Source organism: Acromyrmex echinatior, chromosome 5 (genome assembly GCF_024713525.1).
Source record: "Acromyrmex echinatior isolate Ae372 chromosome 5, ASM2471352v2, whole genome shotgun sequence".
NCBI classification, from domain to species: Eukaryota; Metazoa; Arthropoda; class Insecta; order Hymenoptera; family Formicidae; genus Acromyrmex; species Acromyrmex echinatior.
The window spans coordinates 11058359-11082286 of NC_141856.1; the positions used below are offsets into that span (position 1 = coordinate 11058359).

At 31.0% G+C, this 23928-nt stretch overlaps 1 protein-coding gene and 1 long non-coding RNA gene across 13 annotated transcripts in view; one reads left to right on the forward strand and one right to left on the reverse strand.

Annotated features, from left to right (window-relative positions):
* Positions 1-23928, forward strand: part of LOC105153594 (uncharacterized) — a 97622-nt gene that overhangs the window by 6453 nt on the left and 67241 nt on the right. For all 8 annotated transcript variants that reach the window (XM_087406108.1, XM_087406107.1, XM_087406106.1 and 5 more), the window contains one exon: positions 21586-21769. In XM_087406108.1, coding sequence (XP_087262234.1) covers positions 21586-21769 — 184 coding nt within the window. The remainder of the gene's footprint in view (positions 1-21585; positions 21770-23928) is intronic.
* The window catches only part of LOC105153592 (uncharacterized), a 41843-nt gene continuing 29008 nt past the window's right edge, over positions 11094-23928 (reverse strand). For 2 of the 5 annotated variants that reach the window (XR_015545081.1, XR_015545082.1), the window contains 2 exons: positions 14731-18728; positions 11094-13776 (listed from right to left, as the gene is read on the reverse strand). This is a non-coding gene — a long non-coding RNA (uncharacterized LOC105153592). The remainder of the gene's footprint in view (positions 13777-14730; positions 18729-23928) is intronic. The other 3 variants (XR_015545077.1, XR_015545078.1, XR_847106.2) reach the window with 3 other exon arrangements.

Genomic DNA, 23928 nt, shown 5'->3' on the forward strand with positions numbered 1-23928 from the left:
CCATCTCTTTTGCCTTCTGCTTCTATACATTCGTCTGTAAGACGATGGTGTTTGCAGATACCCGCAGGGCATCGCTCGTCTGTCAACTTCTTGAATAAACTGTTCCATTTTTAGCAGACAGCTACAATGATTACATCTTTCGTTTAACTTAATCTTTTTCGCTTCACAAACTGTATGAAAGTGTACGTCACAAAGGATTTTTTTTATTTAATAATTTTAATCTGTTTAAATTATTGTTTTTAATTTGAACGATTATATCTATTTATTAAATGTTTGACAAACGTTAAATGTTTATTTTTTTAAATTAGAAAAATGCTGGAATTATTTGCAGTTATTCAAAGTATGATAGATGCATTAATACAACAGCATATAGCATATACATTAATATTCAAACAAACTTGATATGATAGATATGAAACTTGTGCTTTTAACATTCTATATTTATTAAACAATACATCTTTATAGTTTATACACTTTATGTTTTATTTATATGCTTTATGTATTTATTTACATTTATTTATTTATTTATATTTTATTTATTATTTTTATTTTTATTATTATAAATTAAAATTTAAGTAATAATCAATAAGATCTAAATGGATAGAATTTGTTTATTTTAATTTACTTAGTCAAGAAAGGAAACAAAATTCTAAATATGTTTGCATAAGTACTTTAAATATTTAAAACGATTTTAAAGTTTCATCGCGATTCACTGATTAATTATAAAGATTTAGAACAAATAAATATTAGTTTATATAAAAAATTAATTTCTACATTGCAAATGTAATTTTACATACATCATCTTGAATACTTAAAGTATTTGCATAAAAAAATGTCATTATTTTATAACGTCATATTTTTACATACTTCTATTAGAGCACAGATAAAAAAAATACTACTTCTTATTGGAATATCTTTTGATAAACCATCGTTTTTGCACTACTTTTATAAATGTGGTATATAATAATCCGTAAAACTTTTTCATAATTTTTTTGTTATTTTGTAAAATATCTATTACATTTTTAATTAACGTGAATTAATTAGTGCCGCGCAAATTATCCATCGCGAAGTTGTGGAAATTTCTTGCGTGACAATTTTGACATGCAATAACGATCTATACGAAGAAAAGTCCGCAATTTTTCCCAGATAACAAAGAACAATTTACGATGCGGCATATAATCATTCTTTTATGTATGAAGCATTCTATATTTTGAGATATATTGTTGAAAAAAAAATGGTGCTGCATTTACAGTCTCTATAAAAAACAAGCTCATGACATTGTAGTAAATATTTTTAAAGGAAAAATTTTTTTTCTTCGATGCCGCTTTTTGTCTTAGTCGCTTAAGTTTAAACTCACGAAATATTGCTTTTCTCGGTAAACGATTTAAGCTCGTTAACCCTTTGTCGCGTAACTTTTTTAATCTCGTCGATGGTAGGCAGACGTCCTTTTTAGGGTGTGTATGAGAAAAGAAGTCGTATAACAGAGGAGAGGAGATACGAATAGAAACAAAGAAACAGGTCATTTCTGACTATTTAATTATCTTTTAAATATATTAATAACATTTTCTCCCTATATATTCCTTTGAAGTAAATTTTTATTTTCCTTAAGGCAGGAAAACTTTTATTAATGAATTAAATAAAACTTTGTTGATAAAACAATTTTTTCTTTATAGACTATTCAATTATTGGGATAAAAACAGGCAGAAAGTATTTGAATTAAAATTTAAAAAATCTTAACAAATAAAAAGTCTTTATCTTGTATAGAATTTTTTATAAGTTTTTTGTTAGAGAATTATTTTGTAATATAATATAAATGAGAGGTAAATAAAAAATGAAGGGAAAAAAAGGTGTGTGACATATTTTTGCTTTAAAGTTTAGATATTTGCATACATAAACTATATTTACATATATAAATTGCATATATTTATGTTATAAAATATTTTTTGTCGTATTATGGACAACATTGTTATAGCGGTTTTCATTTTTCAAGTTCTAAGTAATTTATTAAGAAAAATTAATCAATGATTAAGTATCAAGAATTTTTAATCTACGAATCATTGTAAATTAAAATATGTTATTAAACAAAAAAGCTCTAGAGGAAGTGGTTACATAATTTTGGGGATCTATTCTATAACTCTTAACAATTGTAAATGTAGTGTTGCGTCGGTTTTTTTAGCATGTATAAAACCTGCACAATGACAATATAACGTTACAGTTCCAGATATTAAGAATTATAAAATAGGACCCTTAGGCCCAATTTCTCAATATATGATTACCTAAAGATTAAATGAATTTCATTAATGAATCTGTTGGTAATCTTTGTATACTATTGCATATTATCGCATCGTCATGCAAATCGAATTACTTGGTCAACATAAAAGAATTCCTTATGATGGACAAGTATAGAAATCTTCTCAATTTAAAACGAATGAAAACTTTAAAAAAAAAATATTTTAGGAAATATGATATATATAAAATATAAAGTATAATATTCGGCTCTAAAAAAGCGTAGAAGAGGAAAAAAAATGAAAAAAATATAAAAGAAAAGTTTTTCTATAATGAAATGTTATTCTCCTTGACAGAGAAGGCGGATTGCACATACTGATGAAATCGAAATATTTGTAGATGATAGTCTGGTTACCAATAGAATTCTCCAGAATAGAAATAACTTAAGCAAAGAGCTTGAATTGAGTGTCTCTTAACAAGATATGAAAAATGTTCTTTAGACAAAGTAAAACGAATCTTTTTCTATAATTAAAAATTTTTAAATTATCAATCTTTAACCTTTTAAATTTTTATCTACACGTGAAGTTCACAATCTTATTTCAGAGAAAGAATATCATTAATTAAAGGTTGCTAAATGGACGAGTTATTTAAAAAGAATTTTACGTAAAGAAACGAGGCGACGATGATATGTACGACAATGCGTAACGTTCAAAATCTGTTAAAGTAGACAAAGAATTCTTCGAGGAAATTTAAGAAATATTAGGTGAAAAATAAACACAGCTGTCTGAAGAAATCAGATGGCAAGGAAGTGATATAAGAGATATCGATGAGTAATGCGTTATGATAGCAGAAACATCAGAAACTGCTGCGGTACTGCTTCTCTTATTTATAGGACTCTTAAGCAGTATTCTATGATGTATGTCGTAGACGTTGAGCCAAGGAGAGTAAAACTTATGTGTTATATGCAGAAATTTTTGCGATACATTTAACGCATGTACTTATTAAATACAATATTTATGGATTAACAGAAAAGAAATCCAATAAAAGAATTTTACAATGGATTTGTAGGGAAGACTAGAATTGTTTATCACAGTTTTTAAATAATGATTTAAAAAAAAAATGGATGTAATGTTCTGAAACATTTATAATATATCTCTGCATCTCTTAGATATTAAAAAAATATTATTCTTAAACGTATTATCGTACAAATAAATTCCTCTCTTAATTTTGAACAAGTTGCGAAAATGTAATAATTAACCTTGTACTCGAGGTGATGGCTACATTCCAAAGTTGACAGTAACATAATTTTTATGAATAAAACACACAAAAATACAGTTTTTAAAAATATTAGTTCTATAAGGTATCTGAGCCGAATAAGGCTCACTTAATTTATTTTATTTTTTTTAAATTCTGTTTATAGAGATATTGAAATAAACTGTGAATAAAACTAAGAGAATATTAATAATAGTACTAAGGTTTTGTCAATATAGCGTTTCAAGACCGAAAAATTAATTCGGCGCGCAGTTTGGCAGAATTTGATATGTAATATATAAAATCGTAAAACCGAATTACTTAAACACTGAAGATCCAGCTTTGATCATCATTGGGCTCTATTTTCTATTGGTTGTGTATTCACATGATCCAATAAAATTCTTATTGTAATATTATATCAATAATCTATAGTAAAAAGAAGAGAATGCTCGGTCCATATATTGATTGTTGAGTTTATTAGCTTTTTGACAATCAACTTCGCATGACAACCGGACACGATCTCCCCTACATCAAACATGTTACTCCATGTTTCACAATCCAAAATTAATGTTTAATGTTAATGTGAAATAATGTAATTAATCATAATGAAAAGTATGTTTAAATGTAACGTAAAGTACTCTCGAAAGTAACGAGAGCAGAAAGGTGATAAATAATTAATTCTAATGGAGCTTTTATACGTTGTTTTCACTATTTTCGAGGAGGAAGAATCCAACACCGCACAAGAGCGGTTCTGGGAAATGTCCAAGAGATAACAAAAATAGCTGAAATAAACCGTCCATGATATAATAATATGTTTAAAAAGTATCGTAACATCGTACTATATATTTTCATTTTTATCCGAGATACCTTGCGTGTTGCGAAATCATCCGTCATTTACGTTCCCGTGGAATTACGGAACCTTTGTTATGCGTTCGTATTCGCAATATGAATTTAATACGGAACCCTTTTGTGCACGGCTGTTAAATTAGAAATTCAAATAACCCGATCATTTCACATTCCACGAGTGCTATCGAATACTTGGCATCGATCATTTCGTTGGCGGATTTTCAAACGATCCGCATAATAAGACGATAATGGTCAAAATTATAATGATATATCGGTCGTGAATTCATACGATTTGTTTTATTCCTTTGTGGATCGCGATTCACGTCGCTAATTATTCAGTGCTTATTCCGTTCAAATGGAATGGATATTAGAGAAAGATCGATGAGAATGGTATACGGATAATCAGTTTCATTAGAGAAATTTATAGGTTCCTGTTTTTGAGTACAATAGTGTTATTAATTATGAGTACAATTGTTATCAATTATAATAATTGCTGATGTGTGAGTCTTTTTATTTTTCTTAAAAATTTATATATTACAATTATCAGATGCTGCAATGTATTCAAAGAAAGGAATTTTTAATTACTGAGATAGAATTGGAAATCGATTCTTATTTTTCTTATTATCAGAGAATCTCCGATATCTCAAATACTTTTGTTTATCTATTTAAGTAATTATATATCCGTTCATCTAATTTCGCTGATTGATTTGTCTTTAATAAATTCTTTGTTGATACTGATTCGCAAATAAGCACGGTTTTTTGCGAGCGGAAAAACTTCGATTAGCGTTGTGTTTGTGTTTGCACATTACATCCGCGGACGTATTTTTACATGTGAATGTGCATCCGAATAAGAAAAAGGACGCGATCGATTCCTGTACCAAACTATCGAAAATAACTGGCCTTTTGACCCGAAGTATTAGCCGCAGAAACATTAGCGTTCTGCTCATTGCGTTAATTAGCACGAAAATCAAACATACGTTAATTAATGTATAAGTCAATCGCACAATATGCCGCTGACTAGTGGAATATTCAATATTTATGCAATTGCCATTGTTCTATTTCACTGCTTATTATTTGACTGTTTTATCAATCAATAACATATCAAAAAACAAAAACCCAGTTTCCTTAAATTTTGTATGCATGAAATAGAAAAGATAATCATTACATTAAAAATTGTATATTTATTGAAAACTTATACTGCAAATTGTAATTATCAGTAAATAACAATTACAGATTTTTTGTGTGGTCTGATCATTTATGTATACTAGGAAAAATATTTTATTCTAATAAAACAAAAATTTTGCTGTAATATTATAACAAAGTATATAGTTAAAATGTGTATCGAATAAAAATATGTTATAAAATATGTTATACTTTACAGAAGCAGCTAAATTTTTTACAAAATATTTGGTTGCTATTAAAAAATGCCTCAATTAAACAATTTTGCTAAAGACACTAAATTCTTTTTTTAAAGTACCGTGAATAACTTTCGTACCTTTAATTTTATAGAAAAACTGACAAGTTTCGAAGGTATGCGGTATAATAACAGTTAGCGAGTAAAATCGATTAGAGAATGGAACCGAAGGATAACTCGCATTTTAAATTAAAAAATCGTCTGCTTCCGCTCGCTTCAACCTACTTTACTAACTCTCGCATCGCGGCGTGCGGAGCTATTACCCCCCTTCTATCCAATCATTATAGTTTTTCTACAACGTGAGTTTATAACTTAAATTCGATACAGTCTCCAATAGATTGCTTTAATCGATTTAGTTATTTGGACGCTGCAAAAGGCACACACACGTACATATAATACGTTTCAATACAACTCCACACACCGCTACACGCATTACACGCACTGTACATATACAATTAAAATTTCAAACTTCAGATAAAATACGTTGATCTAAAAAAAAGATCTTTTAACATTTTAATAACACTGTAAAAAAGATCAAGTCGAAGTTTTCTTTCCTCCTCGGGCACGTATAAAATTCTGAATGATGCAATGTGAATATACTTTCTAAATATCTTTTTGTATTAAACTTAAAACGAAGACAGCAATTTTACAACTGTCGTCCCTTTATCCAAAGTTGAGAACTGATAACTATCGTACAGAATCCTTAACTTAAAATGATCTATGATCTCGACCACGTCCTGCAGCACGAAGCGATTGAAAAAGTTGGTTTTGTTCAGAGAACACAAAGAATCCGACTGGGATTTTAATAGAGAGCCAGCTCGGGATTACTTCTCGTTTCTGCGCAGGACCCTGATTGTCCGCCGAAATTGAATGATCGCGAAAGAAAGCAAAACGAAATCGAATTATTTCGTCTGATAGTACGATCCCTTCAAGGAGATAAACTATCCTGGGACGTGGAAACAAGACGACGGTTGTCGATGTTAGAACAGATGGCATTCTTTGGTTTGTTAAAAACACAATATATATAAGGGGCTACGTTTCTTTAAGGTTTAACGAGTGATGAGAAAATTACAAGATAGCAATTACGACAGAGCGAAAAACGTAATTTTACTGGAGTAATACATTTAGCATTTTATTGTAACAAAATGTTAAAAAAATATATTTACGATCACACATTAACGTAAAAACACGTGGTTTACGGTTTTTATCCGCCAGCAACGGAGATGACAGCTAAAGCTTGTTTTAACGCAATATCCATTTCTATATTCAGCATTCTTAGTAGGTTAATGCGAGTCTGTTTTGCTTTCCTTCGAGTTCTTATATTCTTAGACCTTTATCCTTGTTGTACATTTAAAGTATAGCCATCTGCTGCTAGATTTTATTTTGAGATACGACCAAATCGAATGATTTATTTATTCGACATTGTGGAGGACGTAATGGACAAACATCTTCGAACTACTTACAATATAAAGAAAAATATCTCTTTATAAATTTTCAAGATTTTAAAGATTGTGAAGATGTTTATACACACGCTATAAAAATAAAATACTTATAGTTATTGTTACGATGTTTTTTTATATCTGTACAGTTGCAGAGAAGCTTTGAAATTGTTAGATCCCTTGATTTTTAGATTAAATTTAATAAACCTAGATCGCTGGTCTTTAAGATCGCTGGTTTCTGAGTGAATTCTCATCGGTGAGTTGTAAACCCTCGAAACTTTCTGTACTTGGTTGGTGACGTCGTGAATAATCGCCGTTCTGTTTTATTCGACCTAGAGTGTCTGCGGTTAAAGGATGATCTGGCACAATCTGTGCAATAAATAGAAGGGTCACTAGAGAGCTTTAAAAACTAACTAAATTGCATACTAAATTGAACCGTTGAGATCCAATAGCGAGATGAACAGGAATAACTGGGAAAAATTCATTAGTTAATTAAACCAGATTTGAATTTATCAGCGATTAACTGAAATTCGCACTCGATGTTGTTCTTTTTTTCACGACTTTACCAATATTTAGTTACGAATGTTGCGTACCTTATACGACATGGCGTTTTATTAACTATCCAATACATGTCGCAAAGAGAATTATTATTATTTACTCTGGCGCTTGATGTTGTTTACAGTCGCACCGATTAATACGAAATCAATACAAACTTTTCAATATTTATTCGTTTTATCATCTGCGCATTTATACACTTCTGACGCGTGAGAAAAGTGGGATATGCGAAATCAAAAAAATAGTTGAGATAGACGATGAGAGTGGAATCGACGATTCTCGCGCGTTTTACTGTCGTACAATAACAGCCGTCGGTCATCGATCTCTCGGATTTCCTTCCGCCCGTAAATTCGCGCGTAAAGGAAAGGCAGTGAGTTTGCTCGTAATTCGCAGCGATATAAAACGATCACAGGGACGTGAAACGATCCCGGTGCATCGCACTGCCATTAAAACGGTAATTTCCGGGCGAATTGCTGTCGGCGCGAATGTTACTTGTGATTTTCGCGCCTCGCAATTTTGTTTCATGTAGCTACAGTTCAAAGTTGGGAAGTAATGTTTTACTTGTAATGCCATTATCGTTATCGTTATTACTTTTTGTGATCTTCTTAACGTAATATTATTACATTTTTACAATAACTCCAGCTGGCATAGAGAATCCAAAAAAAAAATTCTTTTTTTGATTCCCGACTTGAAATGAAAATCTCTTATTTTATTCCACTCCTGTTCTGAAAGTATTCCTAAAAGATTTTACTTTTATGTCACTAATTGCGAACTCTTTCTCAAATTCAAAAGATATTCTTTATCTATAATTTTTTTCTATTTCTTAATTTTGTATAAGTATAAATCATATTTTGGTTTTTATGCAAATTAAATATTAATTTAATTAAATATAAAATGCACAAATAATATGCTTATAAATTATATATTTGTATATATTTTTTAATTCTTTTTTGGTTTATTTCGAACAGATTATGTTAAGTCATAAAAAACTTAAGAATGTGAAAACTTTTCGAGTTCAAAATAAATCACAGTTTAATTCTCCGGTATTCTGCCGGAGACTTCTACAAAAGCTTGCTATATTAAAAACTAACTTTAGTTTTAAGTTTTAATATTGATTGCTACGATTAAAATTGATTATTAAGTAATGTAATTTTAAGTTTTAATATCGATTGTTACGATTAAAATTGATTATTAAGTAATATAATTTTTTAACTACACTGTAATTTATTGCACATTTTATTGTAAGGATATTGTAATTTCACAAACATTTCTAATAGTGTACATATCTTACTTTAATAACATTACAAAAAAGATAACGAAAAAGTTAATGAATAATTTACTTTCTAAGTAACAGTAACGCGTTATTTTTTAAAATTAGTAACGATCAAGTAATGGCAATGAATTAAAGTTTATATCATATACACGTTGAGAGTACCAGTTTTTGTTCGAATGGTAACAAATTACTTTTTACAAAAACGACAACGACGTCGCATTTTATGAAGTACTGTACTCGACCCTGCTAGAATGTATGTCTACTTACTTGTTCCTTTTCTCTCTCGGATTTAACGCCTTTTGTATTCTCTTTTCGTTAAATACTGAAAGAATATGCTAACGTCACTTGACGAAGGAAGAATTGTGAAAAAGCACATAAATAAACGATGAAAGTCAGAATAACGTTTTCCATCGTTTTTAAACTTGCTTGTTGAAAAATAATATTACACATTTTTCTCATTTAATCTCATATTAAGTCTTAAAATTAAACTTTTCAGCTTCTATATAACATGTTTCTGGTTAATTTTTGATAATGATAATATATTTCGAAAATACAGCGTTATGACAACTCAAAGTACTTTAACGATTTTACGTGGACACATTTAGTGATACGTAATAATTAAAGAGCATGATTTCTGCTAGCTCTTGGTCCGCTAGACTGAGCGAGCTTTCGTGGAAATTGAAATGTTTAAATCATGAAATATAGGATGTACGTAATACCTGTTAAGAGATTTTAGTGATATTACGTAGTCTGGTATTACTAAACATTCGTCTGTCTAGATGACCTGATGAAATGTCCCAAGGGACATCCGGTAAAATATTCTAAGAAAATTGATAACACTTTTTCACCTTCTTGTCTACTGCACCACAACATCAAGCTATTTATGTAATGGTTTTTAGACACAATGGTTTCAATTTTCTTGCCCTCGTCATTCAATTTCTAAGCTTATGCACGATCGTATTTCTCATTTACCGCAGGAATGTAATACATCCTTCTCTAGCTATTTGCTCTTTCAAATATTAGACGCGAGAGACAAATGCGGGTTCCGCAAGCCCGATAATTGGTGCGGTAGAGAGCGTCGATATATTTATTGACAATGTATATCGATTGTTCCGAAGGTATATGTGTATATTCTCTGGACTAGACCATCCGACATTTCACTTATAATCAATGACTTGTCTACATGGAATGTATTCAAGGACAATCAAACTCTTTCAATTATGTATTGATGAAACTTGCTCGCGCGCAGTTTGTTCGCAGAGCGTCTGAGATCTAACGCGCGTAAATTAAATTAGCGTGAAAGTTTATAGCGAAATGGGCCGAGAAAATGTTTGTTTTAATGCATAATTGGAGTACTACTTTGTAACGTTTATATTATTAGAGGAACTATGTGTGTACTCTAAAGCCTGTAATTAAGTACAATTTATAAAAACATTGTGCTCACATTGCTTTACCGAATGCTTTGTAATTTACAACAATAGCTGTTACAATTAATATTGTGTACAATAAACCCTTAATGTCAAGCTGCGAAAAATAACTGAAAAATATTTGTTAACAATGTATGTTACATTTTACATTTATCGCGGCTTAAAAGCCAGAAATATTTGATTTATGACAATGTATTTATAATATATGGGAATTACGTATTATTACGTTTGAAAGATTTCATGAGAGATAAGCTTTAAATGTGTATAAATTTACAAAGTTTACTTTTAAAATAATTTAAAATGTGGATTATTTATTTATAAAACAAGTCCCAACTTCGGTTGAAATTAAAGAATTAAATTACAATTTCGACAAATAGAATTCTCGATTGAAACTTTAGACACAAAAGTTCTGAAAAGTTTCTCTTTGATCGTCCTGAAATTCAGTTCACATACAGATTACATCTTAATAAAAAAGTAGTTTGAAACAATCTTGAAGCACTCGATAATTTTCAAGAGATTTTTGCTCGTTTTATTTCATTTAGTTATCGATATGCAGATTGCATTTAGAGAGCAATTAATCATTTTTATAAATATTTCAGTAATAGTTTTATGAGTACAGATATAAATATGAAACTTCTATTTTTTTACACACATTTGCGATATTTTTAATTTTTTTTGTTTGGTAATCTTCATATTGTGCCACAGATAAATGAATATTGAAAACATACGAGTAATGATTCGAAATAATAATTAAAGAATCACAATAGCGAATCTTGCAAATTTGTTTTTCTATCGCGGACAAACACGAAACGAATGAAATTATACATAAATATTGTTACCCAACCATTTATCTGATTGCTACCGTGGGTTTTGGTTTCACGATAAATCTGACTGAATAAGCATTCTTAGCTTAAACGCGCAGTTTCCGTTCCGGTATTGCGAACTGGTATTCAATATGTAAGTTTTCAAAAACTCGCAAATTGGAATCTACTTTGATTTTCGGAAATACCGAAGTTTACCGCGAAGGACAAAGGCTCGTAGCAAACGTCTCGTTTGCGGGAACAATGTGGGAGCATAAAGGGAGACTCGAAACTCAATATTGTGCTTGTGCGCAGGCACACGATGTCTCGAATGGGCTCCATCAGAAAATTTCTGAGCACTTTCTGCGAAGAAGCTTCACGTTGTCCAAAGCGTATGTACGAGTATAAAATCGACGAAGAATCGATTTCACAGGCGAGATGTGAAGCGAAGAAAGAGAGCACTTGACTTGCTTAACTTTTACGTTTCTGATTTATTGGGATGGGTCGCCGGAATATTCCGTCGATAATATTCTGGAAAAAATATATGTGAGAAGTCGACTAGTCGTTTAGATATTTATTTTGTTACGAACTCGAGTCAATTATGATAATAATAAGAGAGCATTAATATTAATGTATATAATGAAGCCTTTCACGCAAGCTTCTAAACTGTAGATACGATGTGTATGTGTGTGTGTGTGTGTGTGTGTGTGTGTGTGTGTGTAATGTGTTTATGCGATACACGTGTAATTTTAGTAAAATTCGTCAAATACTTTCGTGAGTTACGATAAGTACGTAATTCTTGACCTGTCTTTCCTGACAAATTAAATTTGTTATTATATCATTATAATTATACATTTTGTTATTAATAATTACATACCTTTTAACATGCATTATTGCATTATTCAACGTTATTGCGTAACTGTAAACATCGACAAACTTCTTGTTTCTTTAACAACGCTCGGAGTTAACTTTCTGCTAGGGACTAAAATTTCCTTGAAATGACCATGTTTTCTGTTGTAAGAGTAACTCGAAAATTCCTGAAACTTATATAACTTCTTGAAGAACAGAAAATTGAATAATAAAACATATTTATACACATATTTTGTCCTTTATTAAAAAGACTTGTATTTTATAAAATTACTTTGCGTTACTTACGAGATAAAACTAAAGATAAGAGAGGTTCAAGGAAATTAACTTTATACACGATTTTATCCATCTTATTAAAAAAGTTTTCAGCACCTTCGCCCGTCGCAGACTATCACCAAGACATAAAAATATAGTGACGATGAGGTTAAATCGGAGGGCAACTATTACGTTCAGGTCTTTGCCCCTTTTGAAAAGTCTGCGGTTCATATGCCTTTCGCCCTCTTTCTGTCGCCCTTCCTTCCGCGCTTTTGCCTTCCCAGCAATTGCCCGACCACCACCAGCCCGACCATCTTCCCTGGCTGTTACCGTCTGGTCGCGGTTATTGGCTGCTATATTCGCAGAGGCGACATAAATTATTGCTACATTCTGGTAGGCGAGTACGACTTGCTTCTCCACTTTTACGACGATTGCGAACAGCTTCGACCGCTTTCACTCGTGTAAAACAGTATCGAGGGAAAGGTTAACCCCCGAACCATCTAGGTCAATCCTTGAATAAGAAGATATAACATTAACCCCTTTTGAACCTAGAGATTTTCTTTTCACGAAATATATCTATCGAAATGTTTCATGTTTTCTGTATTTAAAAGATGTTTGGATTTCTATCTTCCAAAGTTTGTATTTGATAAATAAGAGAGAGAGATTAATCTTTTTTAGAAAATGTGATAAATCGTCATTTATTTCTTCATTTTACACACATATATATATATATATATATACAATACATTTATAGAATATATGTATTAAATATTAGGATCGAAAAGATAAGTGACAGTTTCGCATTACTCTTCGAAGTTAAGAAAGATAGATTTCGTATTTATCAAATCACAATATTCCATTAAAACTTGGTGCAGTAACATTAGGACACACCGTGCATACATTATTAAGTCGCAGTAAGATCGGATAACTGTTTCAAAAGTTCTTAAACATAGTCATACTTTCCGTTAACCGAGTTTCTGAGCTACTGCATTATTTCGTCATTTTCACGAGAAGTAATTATTCTATAGATTTCTAGCGTGTTTTTCAATAAAATTTCAACACGCTGAAAAGGAAACTTTCTCGCACGAACAGTTGTCGAGATTACAAATAAATTTTTGTCGCTTCGTGACAATTTCCTGTTTCGGCAAATAGTGTCCGTCATAAAAACGTGTTTCATCGTTTATCGTTCAACGCTTTTCGCCCCTCTGTCCGTCGTCCATGCGTTGTTCTGTAATAAAAATACTTGAAAACGGAGAACTACTTAAATTAAATCCAGCCCCTCCGCGTGTGTACATTGCAATACAATTTACACGGTCCCGTGCGACCGACGTAACCACATAAGAAGGAATAAAAGACCTGGGAAGTAATTTCGAACAAATTAAACGGACTGTCCCTTTGTAAAGTACTCCTTCTCCAGTCGACACTAAAAATAGAAAATATAATTAAACTGGTTTTTTCGATATCTAGAAGTTTAAATGAAAGAAATAACCGAAGGCTAAGAAATTTCATGAGCTATATTTTTACAAAATAATTATTATATTGGCGATGAAGTGAAGATGGTTCAAATGTCACTATTATATAGAAGAGAATAAACGAAGTATATAAAAGGAAGATGAAGACTCTTCTGTATGCGTTGTGAAAAAAAAAACAATTTTAAAATAAGAAATCACAATATTGTTAAAAATTGAAATATGGTTTCCAATACTATTGTTGATATACCAGATAAAAATTTGCATAATGCTTGAAATCATATAAGATATCGATCATTATATGTATCGATTTCTAAAGAGAAACGCGTAATGTTCTTTGTGTGTGTGTGTGTGTGTGTGTGTGTGTGTGTGTGTGTGTGTGTGAGAGAGAGAGAGAACTCCCATTCGTAGATTTAATTATTTTTATTTGCGCGTTTCATTCCTTTTGCTCGAGATATTCTACAAGTCTTATTTTCATAAAAATTAAAAAATTAATGCAAACGTTTGATAAATTTAATTTTAAGTGTTAGTAGATCTAAATATGACTGCAATTACAATTGCATCAAAAAAAGAAGATTATACTCTTAATTAAGAAGTGATCCATCTTGCACGTTAAAGTATATTTTGTTTTATCTTTTTCCTTACAAGAAAAATATTTGTCATATCGAGGGAATTTGAACTGTAACCTTTCTTTTGTGATGTCTGTAATATTTGTGATTTTAATAACGGAAAATAAATGTATCGACAGTTTGTATCGTGATACTTAAAGCCCCATAAAAGATTTAGCATCGTACAGATATTAAAACCTTTTTCGAATTAATTGGAAAAGCATGTTCTTTTTAATTGATACTCGCGAAACGTATTCAGTTTAGCAGAAAACGATGGAAACTCGATTTATTTCTTTGTACCTCGTTGCCCCCCGGCCTGTAATCGAGCGGTGCCTCTCGAAAAGTAATAAAAAATTTTTCCGCAAATTAATGATCGTCCAGATACGGCTCTCTATAGCGGAACCATCCCGGAAACTTTCTAGAAAGATTGCCGTTCTCTACTAAAGACTCGTAGATTCTTCGGTATCGATATCGCGTTGAAAAGAACGGAAATGTCACGGCGACGCGCACGTTCCTTCAACATGACGGCAGACAATGCTGAGCTCAGCGTTCTGTCGCAAACTCGATCGATATGTCGTGAACTGTGTAGACGCGTTGCCTTGTGGCGACGTGATCTCTTCCATCGCCATGCCAATGCCGTGACGATACCGCTATTGTGGCACGGAGTGTAATGATATCGCTACTCGCTGCGCGGAAGGAGGCCCGATACGTCTTGTTATAAATCTTTCACAAAAGACCTTCGTTTCTTGACACAAGGAATTATACGTCTCGTGTTAAATTCCCTTTGTTAGAGAATATTTCCTTAGAAGGTAGCTCTACTTGTTCGGTATATATTTCTCTCGAAGATGTAAAGACAACTCTTTGCAATATAAGCCTTTTGTGATTTCGTGAACAAAGTGCGTCTTTCTCGTTTGCTTCTTCGTCTTCCTTTTATATACCTCATTTATTCTCTTCTGTATTGGAAGATGGCGTCAGTTTTTAATCTCTCGTATTCTCTCTCTAGCTTATATAATTAAATGAGATGGTTTAAATTTCTTTATACTGTTTATCATTTTTACGTAAAGCGAATAAAACGTAATTATGTGCTATGTTTAGCGTTAAACATGCCATGATAACGTGAGCTATTATAGCTTTACAACTCGCATTCCCGCTAATATTTATCGTGGAAATTTATTTTAAATATCGGAATTTCTATATATTTATGTCAGTTATTCTACATATTTTTCACAAACGGGTACGAAGAGAGGAAACATGCTAAATTATGATAAATGCGTTAAAAAGGTACATTTAGATGAGCGGATTCAGGTACACTTAAGCGTGAAAACATAGCGAATAATTCACACGCATTTTATCTTCCAACGTTTTACCCATCTGCTTTTTACTAAAACCTTTATATCAAAGAATTGCCCTCAAAAATTATATTAGAGTTAAAAATATTACTTCCCCTGGCTTCTCGTGCTGTTTGCAAAAACCCCTGTGGGCGCACAGAAAAATTCTCAACAGATCTCAGACAATCTCTGAGAATGCATACCCATTGCATGCATACGTGCGAGAACTTCATACAGTTACGGTTCCGTTTCTTGTCGTGTTTTGGGATTTCGTGATGCGGATAAAAGCTTGCAAAAGACGCTCGATAACGTAACAAACAATAGACGATGCTTGGACGAGCAGCGTTCGACGATGAGAAACGAGGACTTCGGGGACTCTTAAAGAGACTCTTTCCATGGCCTTTTTATAAACTAAGGGGAATGCGGAAAAGAATCCCTGTTTAATCACCACCGATTACGACTGATCCATGAACTGCGCTTAAACGTCATTGCCGCTAAATATCTTTAACAAAACTGATGTCAGCAATATAAGAGATGAAAAGATTTATAGACTACTCTGTAATTACTATTATTATATCTTATATAAGATGTTTTTAGTACAGTATTTAAATGGTCAAATTTTGAGAGCGTGTAGGGGATCAATAAATTAAGAAAAAAAAGTCCTTTAGGGATATCTTTGTTTCTGCTTTGTTTTGAAGAAAATTGCAAAAAGATAAAACGTAGTTTTTATTTTTGTAGTTATTTATTCATTCGTATTTATTTATTCTGTACGTTGTCAACTTACTTAAACGGTTACCGGCACTGTAGGCTGAAGTTCATGCGCTGGAGATTTTATATTTTTTCTGGAGGCCGGCCGTTATTTAAATCATTAAAAAAAAAAAGAGAAAAAATTTACAGACTTTCTTTTTATTATTATTATAATATTTAATCAACATAAAGTGTTAATACAATCACAGAGACCTTTTTATTATTATTACAAGATTACGTACAGTGCGAACATAATCACAGACTTTCTTATTACTTTCCACATAATTTAAATATCCAATTAATAAATATCCCACGCAAGCGAAAAATTGAAGATTTTTCCCGTCTGCTGGAGAACTAGAGAACTGGAGATTGATCTCAAAAACTGGAGTCTCCTGGCAATCATGTAACACAAATTGTTCAAAATATTCGTTTTTTACAGCAATGCACGCATTGCATCTTGTATGCGGACAATTTAATTGTGTTGCAATTAAACACTGATCTGATTAACGTATAACAATGGGCGAATTCAAGACGGTACAGCGGCATGCTTACCGAGCGATTGAATATGATTGGTTGGATCTATAAGTAACAACCAATTATGCTTATTTGCTTGGCATGCAGGTCACAATCGCTTTGTCAATTTGAACGCCCAATGACTCGTCGATTCGGCATTCTTGTGTTTGGAAATTGGCGAGCAATACTCTCGTACTGTCTCTGAAGCATTATCACTGAAATTGTATACGAAAACAATAATATTCCCCTTTAAAAATAATATACGAGAACGAAAATTACGTTTTGTCTTTATTGCGTATTTTAAAACGAAGCAAAAACGAACATATCTCTAAAGGCCTTTTTTTCGTAGTTTATCGATTCCCGAAAGGCCATTTAAATTCGGGACACCCTGTATATTTTATCTATATTCAATACTCAATGCAATATGCCGTTGCTAATATTCGATGGATATTACGATGGATGTTCTTTTAATTTTCCGAGCGCAATGTTTTATATGCAAATATTACGCGAATATATGAAATATAAATAAGCAATTCTGGACCAATTGCAATAAATATGTAATAATTCATATAGCGGTGTTATCTACGTTAAAATAAAAAGCAGCTATTGAATTTTAACATGATAATAGTAATATGTATATCACATATGTTATTATTAAAATGTGGAAATATACAATATATTATTACCTATGATATAAAATAAAAGCTTTGATAAAACGAGTTTTGTTAAGAAAAAAATTTTTAATGCGAATCAAATGTACTCGACTAAGACATTTCACAAATTTCAATTCGCGAAATATTGGCTCTAATCTCCACGTCAATAACGAGCGAAATATTATTGTTATAATGATTAATATAAGATGAGAGAGATAATATAAGATGAGATTAGATATATATTGAGAGTATAGATTGAGAGAGAGAGAGAGAGAGAGAGAGAGAAACATTAGGAGGTCATAATCTAAAAGATTATAATAATAAAATTATAATAATAAGATACTTCACACTCTATTTGATCTGTTTAAGCAATTTAAAGATTATTCCCTTAACGAACTTCTATCACTTTATATCTTACATCTGCTGTAACATTTAATTACTAATTTTATACATTACCTGCAAGTTTTATTGATTTCAAAATTTATAAAGCGTTAAGTATCTAAAAATTCAAAAGTTTTAAATAAAAGTATAAATTACAGTAAAAGTATAAATCAGGAATTCAAGATTCCAAGGACTCAAGCTTGCGAGGAATGTCTTAAGAATGTCAAATTCAAAAGATTCGAGTTCGTAAATATGTTAAGAATCGAATATCTTGACATGCAACAAATTCAGAATTCTCAGATGCAGATGTAATCAAAGATCTGGAATTAAAAAAAAAACGAAATAAATAGTGACACTACCGAGATACCAATAATGTACTTCATCAATCAGCTATTTTTTGCCAACGGGATATTGAAGAGAAATGTTACATAATACGGATGTTTCTTGCATACTGTGCATTTTATGAAACACTCAAGAAATATGTGGTAAAAAATATTGATGGTAAAGAGACAGAAAGGAAATAAAATAAGTGATTCGATCTAGAGTAACATACACTGTAAAAGAATTTTATTTATTTAATTCCACTATTTTCTGGATGCTTTCCTTTAAAATGCTTCCCTTCTGCTTTTTCCATCTTTGCTCGTCTCTGCCCGACTTTAATGGCACTGGAGCTGACCTGAAATCAAATTGAATATTTTTCTACGTCAGTAAATCTTTTGGTGTTTTTGCTGTCCGCCCTTTGCGACTACGTTCAATCTTCTTTGAATCCTTTCAGTGATCAGAGAGTAAGAGTTCAAGTCTCCAATAAAGCGAGTGTGTACCCACAGAAATATATTGATTAAATTCTATTAATTTTTCGAGTTTTGTACCAAAATGTACAGAAATAAAAGCAAAATAAAATTTAATCATCCAAATTCATTTATTATTATATTTTCAATTTGTTGAAATTAAATGAAAGGGAATCTAAAAAATATCTTATTATTGTCAGAAAGCACTTTATCAATGGAACTCTTTAACGAGCTAGCAAAATAAATCTTGTTTAACGGTTGTTTAAAGACAAATATTTTTAATTGTCATTAGATAACTTAATAATTAAAAATTCAAAAGTATTTAAGAATCTGAATGACCGTCATTGTCGCGGCGGCGATTAATAGACGATAAATACATGCACATTTCCTAAATAAGATTCAACAGGATTTGTATTAAAGGAAATACCATCGAATAAATCAAGCAGGGATTTTGATCTTGCAGGTAGGACAGGAACGAGGGAAAGAAATGAGAAGTAAGGGACGAGAAATAGTAGAGCAAAAAAAGAGAGTGCACGCGTTACAACTTGGCACCGAATCAGGGCGTTTTCTTGATTTTTTTACCAGTCTCGAGAATAAAAACGCGTCTTGATTAAGGCCGTCTTAATTAAGGGCATTTCTCTGCTTGGTTATCTTCATACGCGGCTATTTTATTCAGTAATATTCTATTCATTAGTTTATTATGAGCTTATTCAAGCAAGTATATATGCGGTGTATTGTTTCTATTTTATATTTAAGCAGTATATAGTCTGTCATAATTTTATAATATTTCAACTGTCGACACACGCGTCGGTTGTATATCTTTAGCTTGCTTCGAGTGTAGCATACGCTGGTCATAAAATGTTAGTGTCCTTTTTCTAAATATGAACAGTCGAGTTAGATAAACTATGAACAAGTTGCGTTAAAATATATGAATATACGAGAGAACCTGTGCGGGACATATATTCTTGTTTCACATATATGTATAAATAGAAATATTAACTTTTCTTTTTTTCCTCTTATTTCTTTTTATGTTTATATTACATTATTATGTCTGTAATAAAACGCGACATTCTTAAAGCGGCAATTTTCTCAAACGTACAATGTACAGCGACTGCTAAAAGTTTTTAATCAACATATAACATTTACAGTTATTTTTGTCAATCTATTTTTTTAATTTATACGTATGTTATACGTAAATAAAATAAATTCTTGTTATTAACTGAAACACACAAGTACTAAAATATATTACTAGTATACTAGAGCGTAAAGATTCTTTATCTGACCAATAAATGTAACAAATATAGTTGTATTTATCACTATGATTAATTACAAGTGATAGGATTAATTTAAAATTTATAGATAATTATAACTTAAAAACGTAAAAATATCTATATCGTAATTATCTTAAGTGGCAGTTCTAATTCGTACCAGTTTAACTATATGCAAGCCCTGATAAATATTTACGAGACTGCATAATTTTATTACCATTCGCCACGATAGCAAGTTTAGTTGCTCTTAATATAATCTGAGATGCCTAGCATACTTGAGAGTTTGTGAACCTGAAATGTTGCTTACTGCGTTGGAGGACGTGAAGGGAAGTTACATTTACGAATGGCATAGAACTAACTGAAAAATTACGGATACGGTGGCCCGTGCTGTGCTACATAAACGACAATGCTTGAAATGGTATCGATTATCCCGCAGCATGACACGAGGAAAATTGGGCGAATAACATTTTTCACGTTCAGGCGGATCATGACCGATAAAGCTCAGCAATTTCTTCGTGTAAGAAGCAAACGGCATCATGACCGACGCTGGTGGCGAGAGGTAGAGCAGGAAAAGAGAGTATCAAGCGGACAGAAAAACAGATACGACGAAGCTCGTTTCCTTTATCTACCCAGAGAACTCGGGACAATTTCTCGCGGCACCTCCTTCCGCTGTACCTCGTATATTTATACGAATCCTTAATACTCTCTCTCTGCAGTCAGTACGCCGCACATACTGAGATACACGTACAAGGCTCTTATTGTTAGATCCTTGAATTACCGGAACCTTACTCGGAACCTTACACAGTGGATTTCCAGAGAGCTGGGCGTCTGGGGATCACTGAATTTCTGAAGATTAACTTCTAGAGATGTTGTCAAAAGTGAATGGTTGTAAGATCAAAGATAAAGAAAAAATAGTTTTGAGAAAATTAATTCTGATGAAAGACCGTAGAAAAAGTAACGCGAGTTTGGTTTCAAGATTTTTTTACATGAAATAAAAGATTAAGTGAAAAATTATATATTGTATATTGCGTGAAAGTACTGTAATAAATAGTATAATGTAAAAACAAAAACACACACATTTATATTTTCTAGCTTTAAGGGAGTTTTGAATCTCAAATAAATGACAAATAATATACATAATTACTATCAAATAGCTATGAAGATAAATAATAATTGATATAATTAGAAGAGAGAGTATCCGATTGAAATACAATTTCAATCCAAACAATGCAACGTTAATTTTTAATTAAATTTATAATTAAATTTTTAATGTTGATGTAATATTGATTAATTTGCATGGTAATTAATATTAACATATAAAAAACATTATAATTGCTTTATATTATACTATAAATTAATCAATTGTATACATATACTAATTAAGTCGTTATTAGAGGATGGAGATCCTTTAATTAAATTTCAGGGGAGAGAATAGACTCGACCTATTTAATGATTTCTCTCTGTCGCTCTATTCCAGGATTCCACACTTATACGCTGAACGAAAGCGCGCACACGGAAAGGGAGGAGGACGAAATCTTGACAGTGAAATACGAGGATGGCAGATGGTCGAAACCGTATTACGACTGCGGGGGTGGCAATATCTGGATGCTGACCTACACCGTACCCTTCTTCGGATACATCAACGATACTTACTTCTTCAAGTGAGTACACATTCTTTTTGTCACATTAAGCGTACGATTATCTTACTTTCCCCATTGATAAATTGAAAATGTATACGTGATGGTCTTTCGTAACTCTCTTACATAGTAGGGAATACCTGGGCCGGTTGACACAAGTTGATATTGATTCCGTTTATATATAATTCCGTTTATATATTTATGGGATGGAAATAATGGGAAATTTATCGCAAAATATTTATTTTATAACATAAATTTTTTTATATCAAACAAATATTACAATTAAAAAAAGAGAAAAATTTGATTCAAGAGGAGATAAGTAAATTTTCGATTGTTCCAAAATTTCATATGTATTTTTCTGCTTGAGAAAGTAAATCTAAGAGGGACGTATTAATAAAAGGAAAGTTTCTTATTACATGATATATTATATTAAAATGACAGTCACTTCTTATAATAGAATAATTGAATTTAAATATATGTAGAACTGAAGTACATTGACCTATATTTGAGGCAAGTTTAGCTTGACTTGCGTGAATGTGTAAACATTCAATTATAGTTTAAGCCTAATAAAATGCGTCATATTTAAATCTTTCTGTATGAAGCAAGTTATATCTATAATAGCTTATATTTACTTTTTTCCAACAGTATTTTGCTATTCAATTAAAATAATTTTTCAAAATACAATTTTTATCAAAAAGTACATATCTACGATTTGTTTTTATTTCTATTACGTTTTCATTAATTTAATATAGAGTTTGTAGGGAATTTACATTGTAATATATATCAGCTTTTCTACTATATTTTCGGGATAAGCTGGTTACAATGCAGTATTTCATTTAAGGTAATTGGCTCTATCTATTTGGTAATTGTAGATAATTAAAAACAATAAATTCAACAAATCCGGTTCTACCAATATAAAATGAATTTTAATCTTGGTTCGATTTACTCTTAATCTTTTTTTAATTCTAAAAATGAAAAAAAAAACAATAAGTTAAATCGAGATTAAAGTTAATCTTACATCGGTGGAACTGGGCTTAAGTCGTGCAAACTGTTTGTCTGACTCGATTGCATTAGTTTATTGCTCAGTTTGTTTATCCTGTTACTGTCAGTAAAATAAAATGCAAAACGTCGTAGTCGTGATGTAACGTTTTTTTAGTAAGTAATTGCTTTCTATAATTACTAAAAGATGGTTATTAATTTCTGTTATTTTACTTCTTGTAGCTCTGTATTTACACTTTACAACACAGTATTTAGTTTATATTTTTGTCATAACGATTTATTTATATTTCACTAGAAAAAAACTCTTTGTGAAAGTAGAATCAAAATGGCTAACCTACAGATATATTGATAATGAATATAAATACGTTAATTATAACGTTTTTTATTGTACTTTTGTGTAGACCATAATTTTTAATTTCATTTGTTAAACATAAAAATCAATAAATAAGTAGATGAATAGAAGTTAGTCAATTATTTTGGAAAATAGTTCTTTGTGTCCTAAAATTCCTATAAGTTAATAAACATGGTTAATATACCAATAAATATATACTCATAATCTTATAAAAGTAACATTGTGGATATTTTATTTTTTTAACACTTCTCATGAAAAAAAGAAACACATATACTTAGGACATATTAAACGCATGTACATGATCTAAGTATATATGCGTATTTTTTCTTTTTACATTTCTTATGTTCTGTTTTTTTTCCATATTTCTATATTTCTGTATTTCTTTTCTTATGTCTTATATTTAAAAATTACAGACATTTTCAAATATTTACATGGGTGCATTGCAGTGAAGATTTTTCAGAAAATGTAGCATTTATTATGTATCCAATATGAGTCAAATGCTACTTTTTTTAATCTTCATTGTACTTACGTAAATATTTAAACATGTCTTACATTTTTTAATATTCAGAAAAATTTTGTTTTAAATTTAACCATCATTTTCAATTTTGAACCCAGCAAAAAAATTGCAAAACTTAGGTAGGATATATAAGTTTCGATTATCTTATTTAATCCTTCTACAAAGAAATTATATACTATACATTAGATAGAATTGTTTCTAGCAAAAAAATGAAAATGTAGAGAAAGGGTCTCTCTATCATAATAATTATAATAAGTTTAATCATAATAATTAGTTGTTTAAAAAACCGAAATTGTAAAAACTGTATCAACAAAC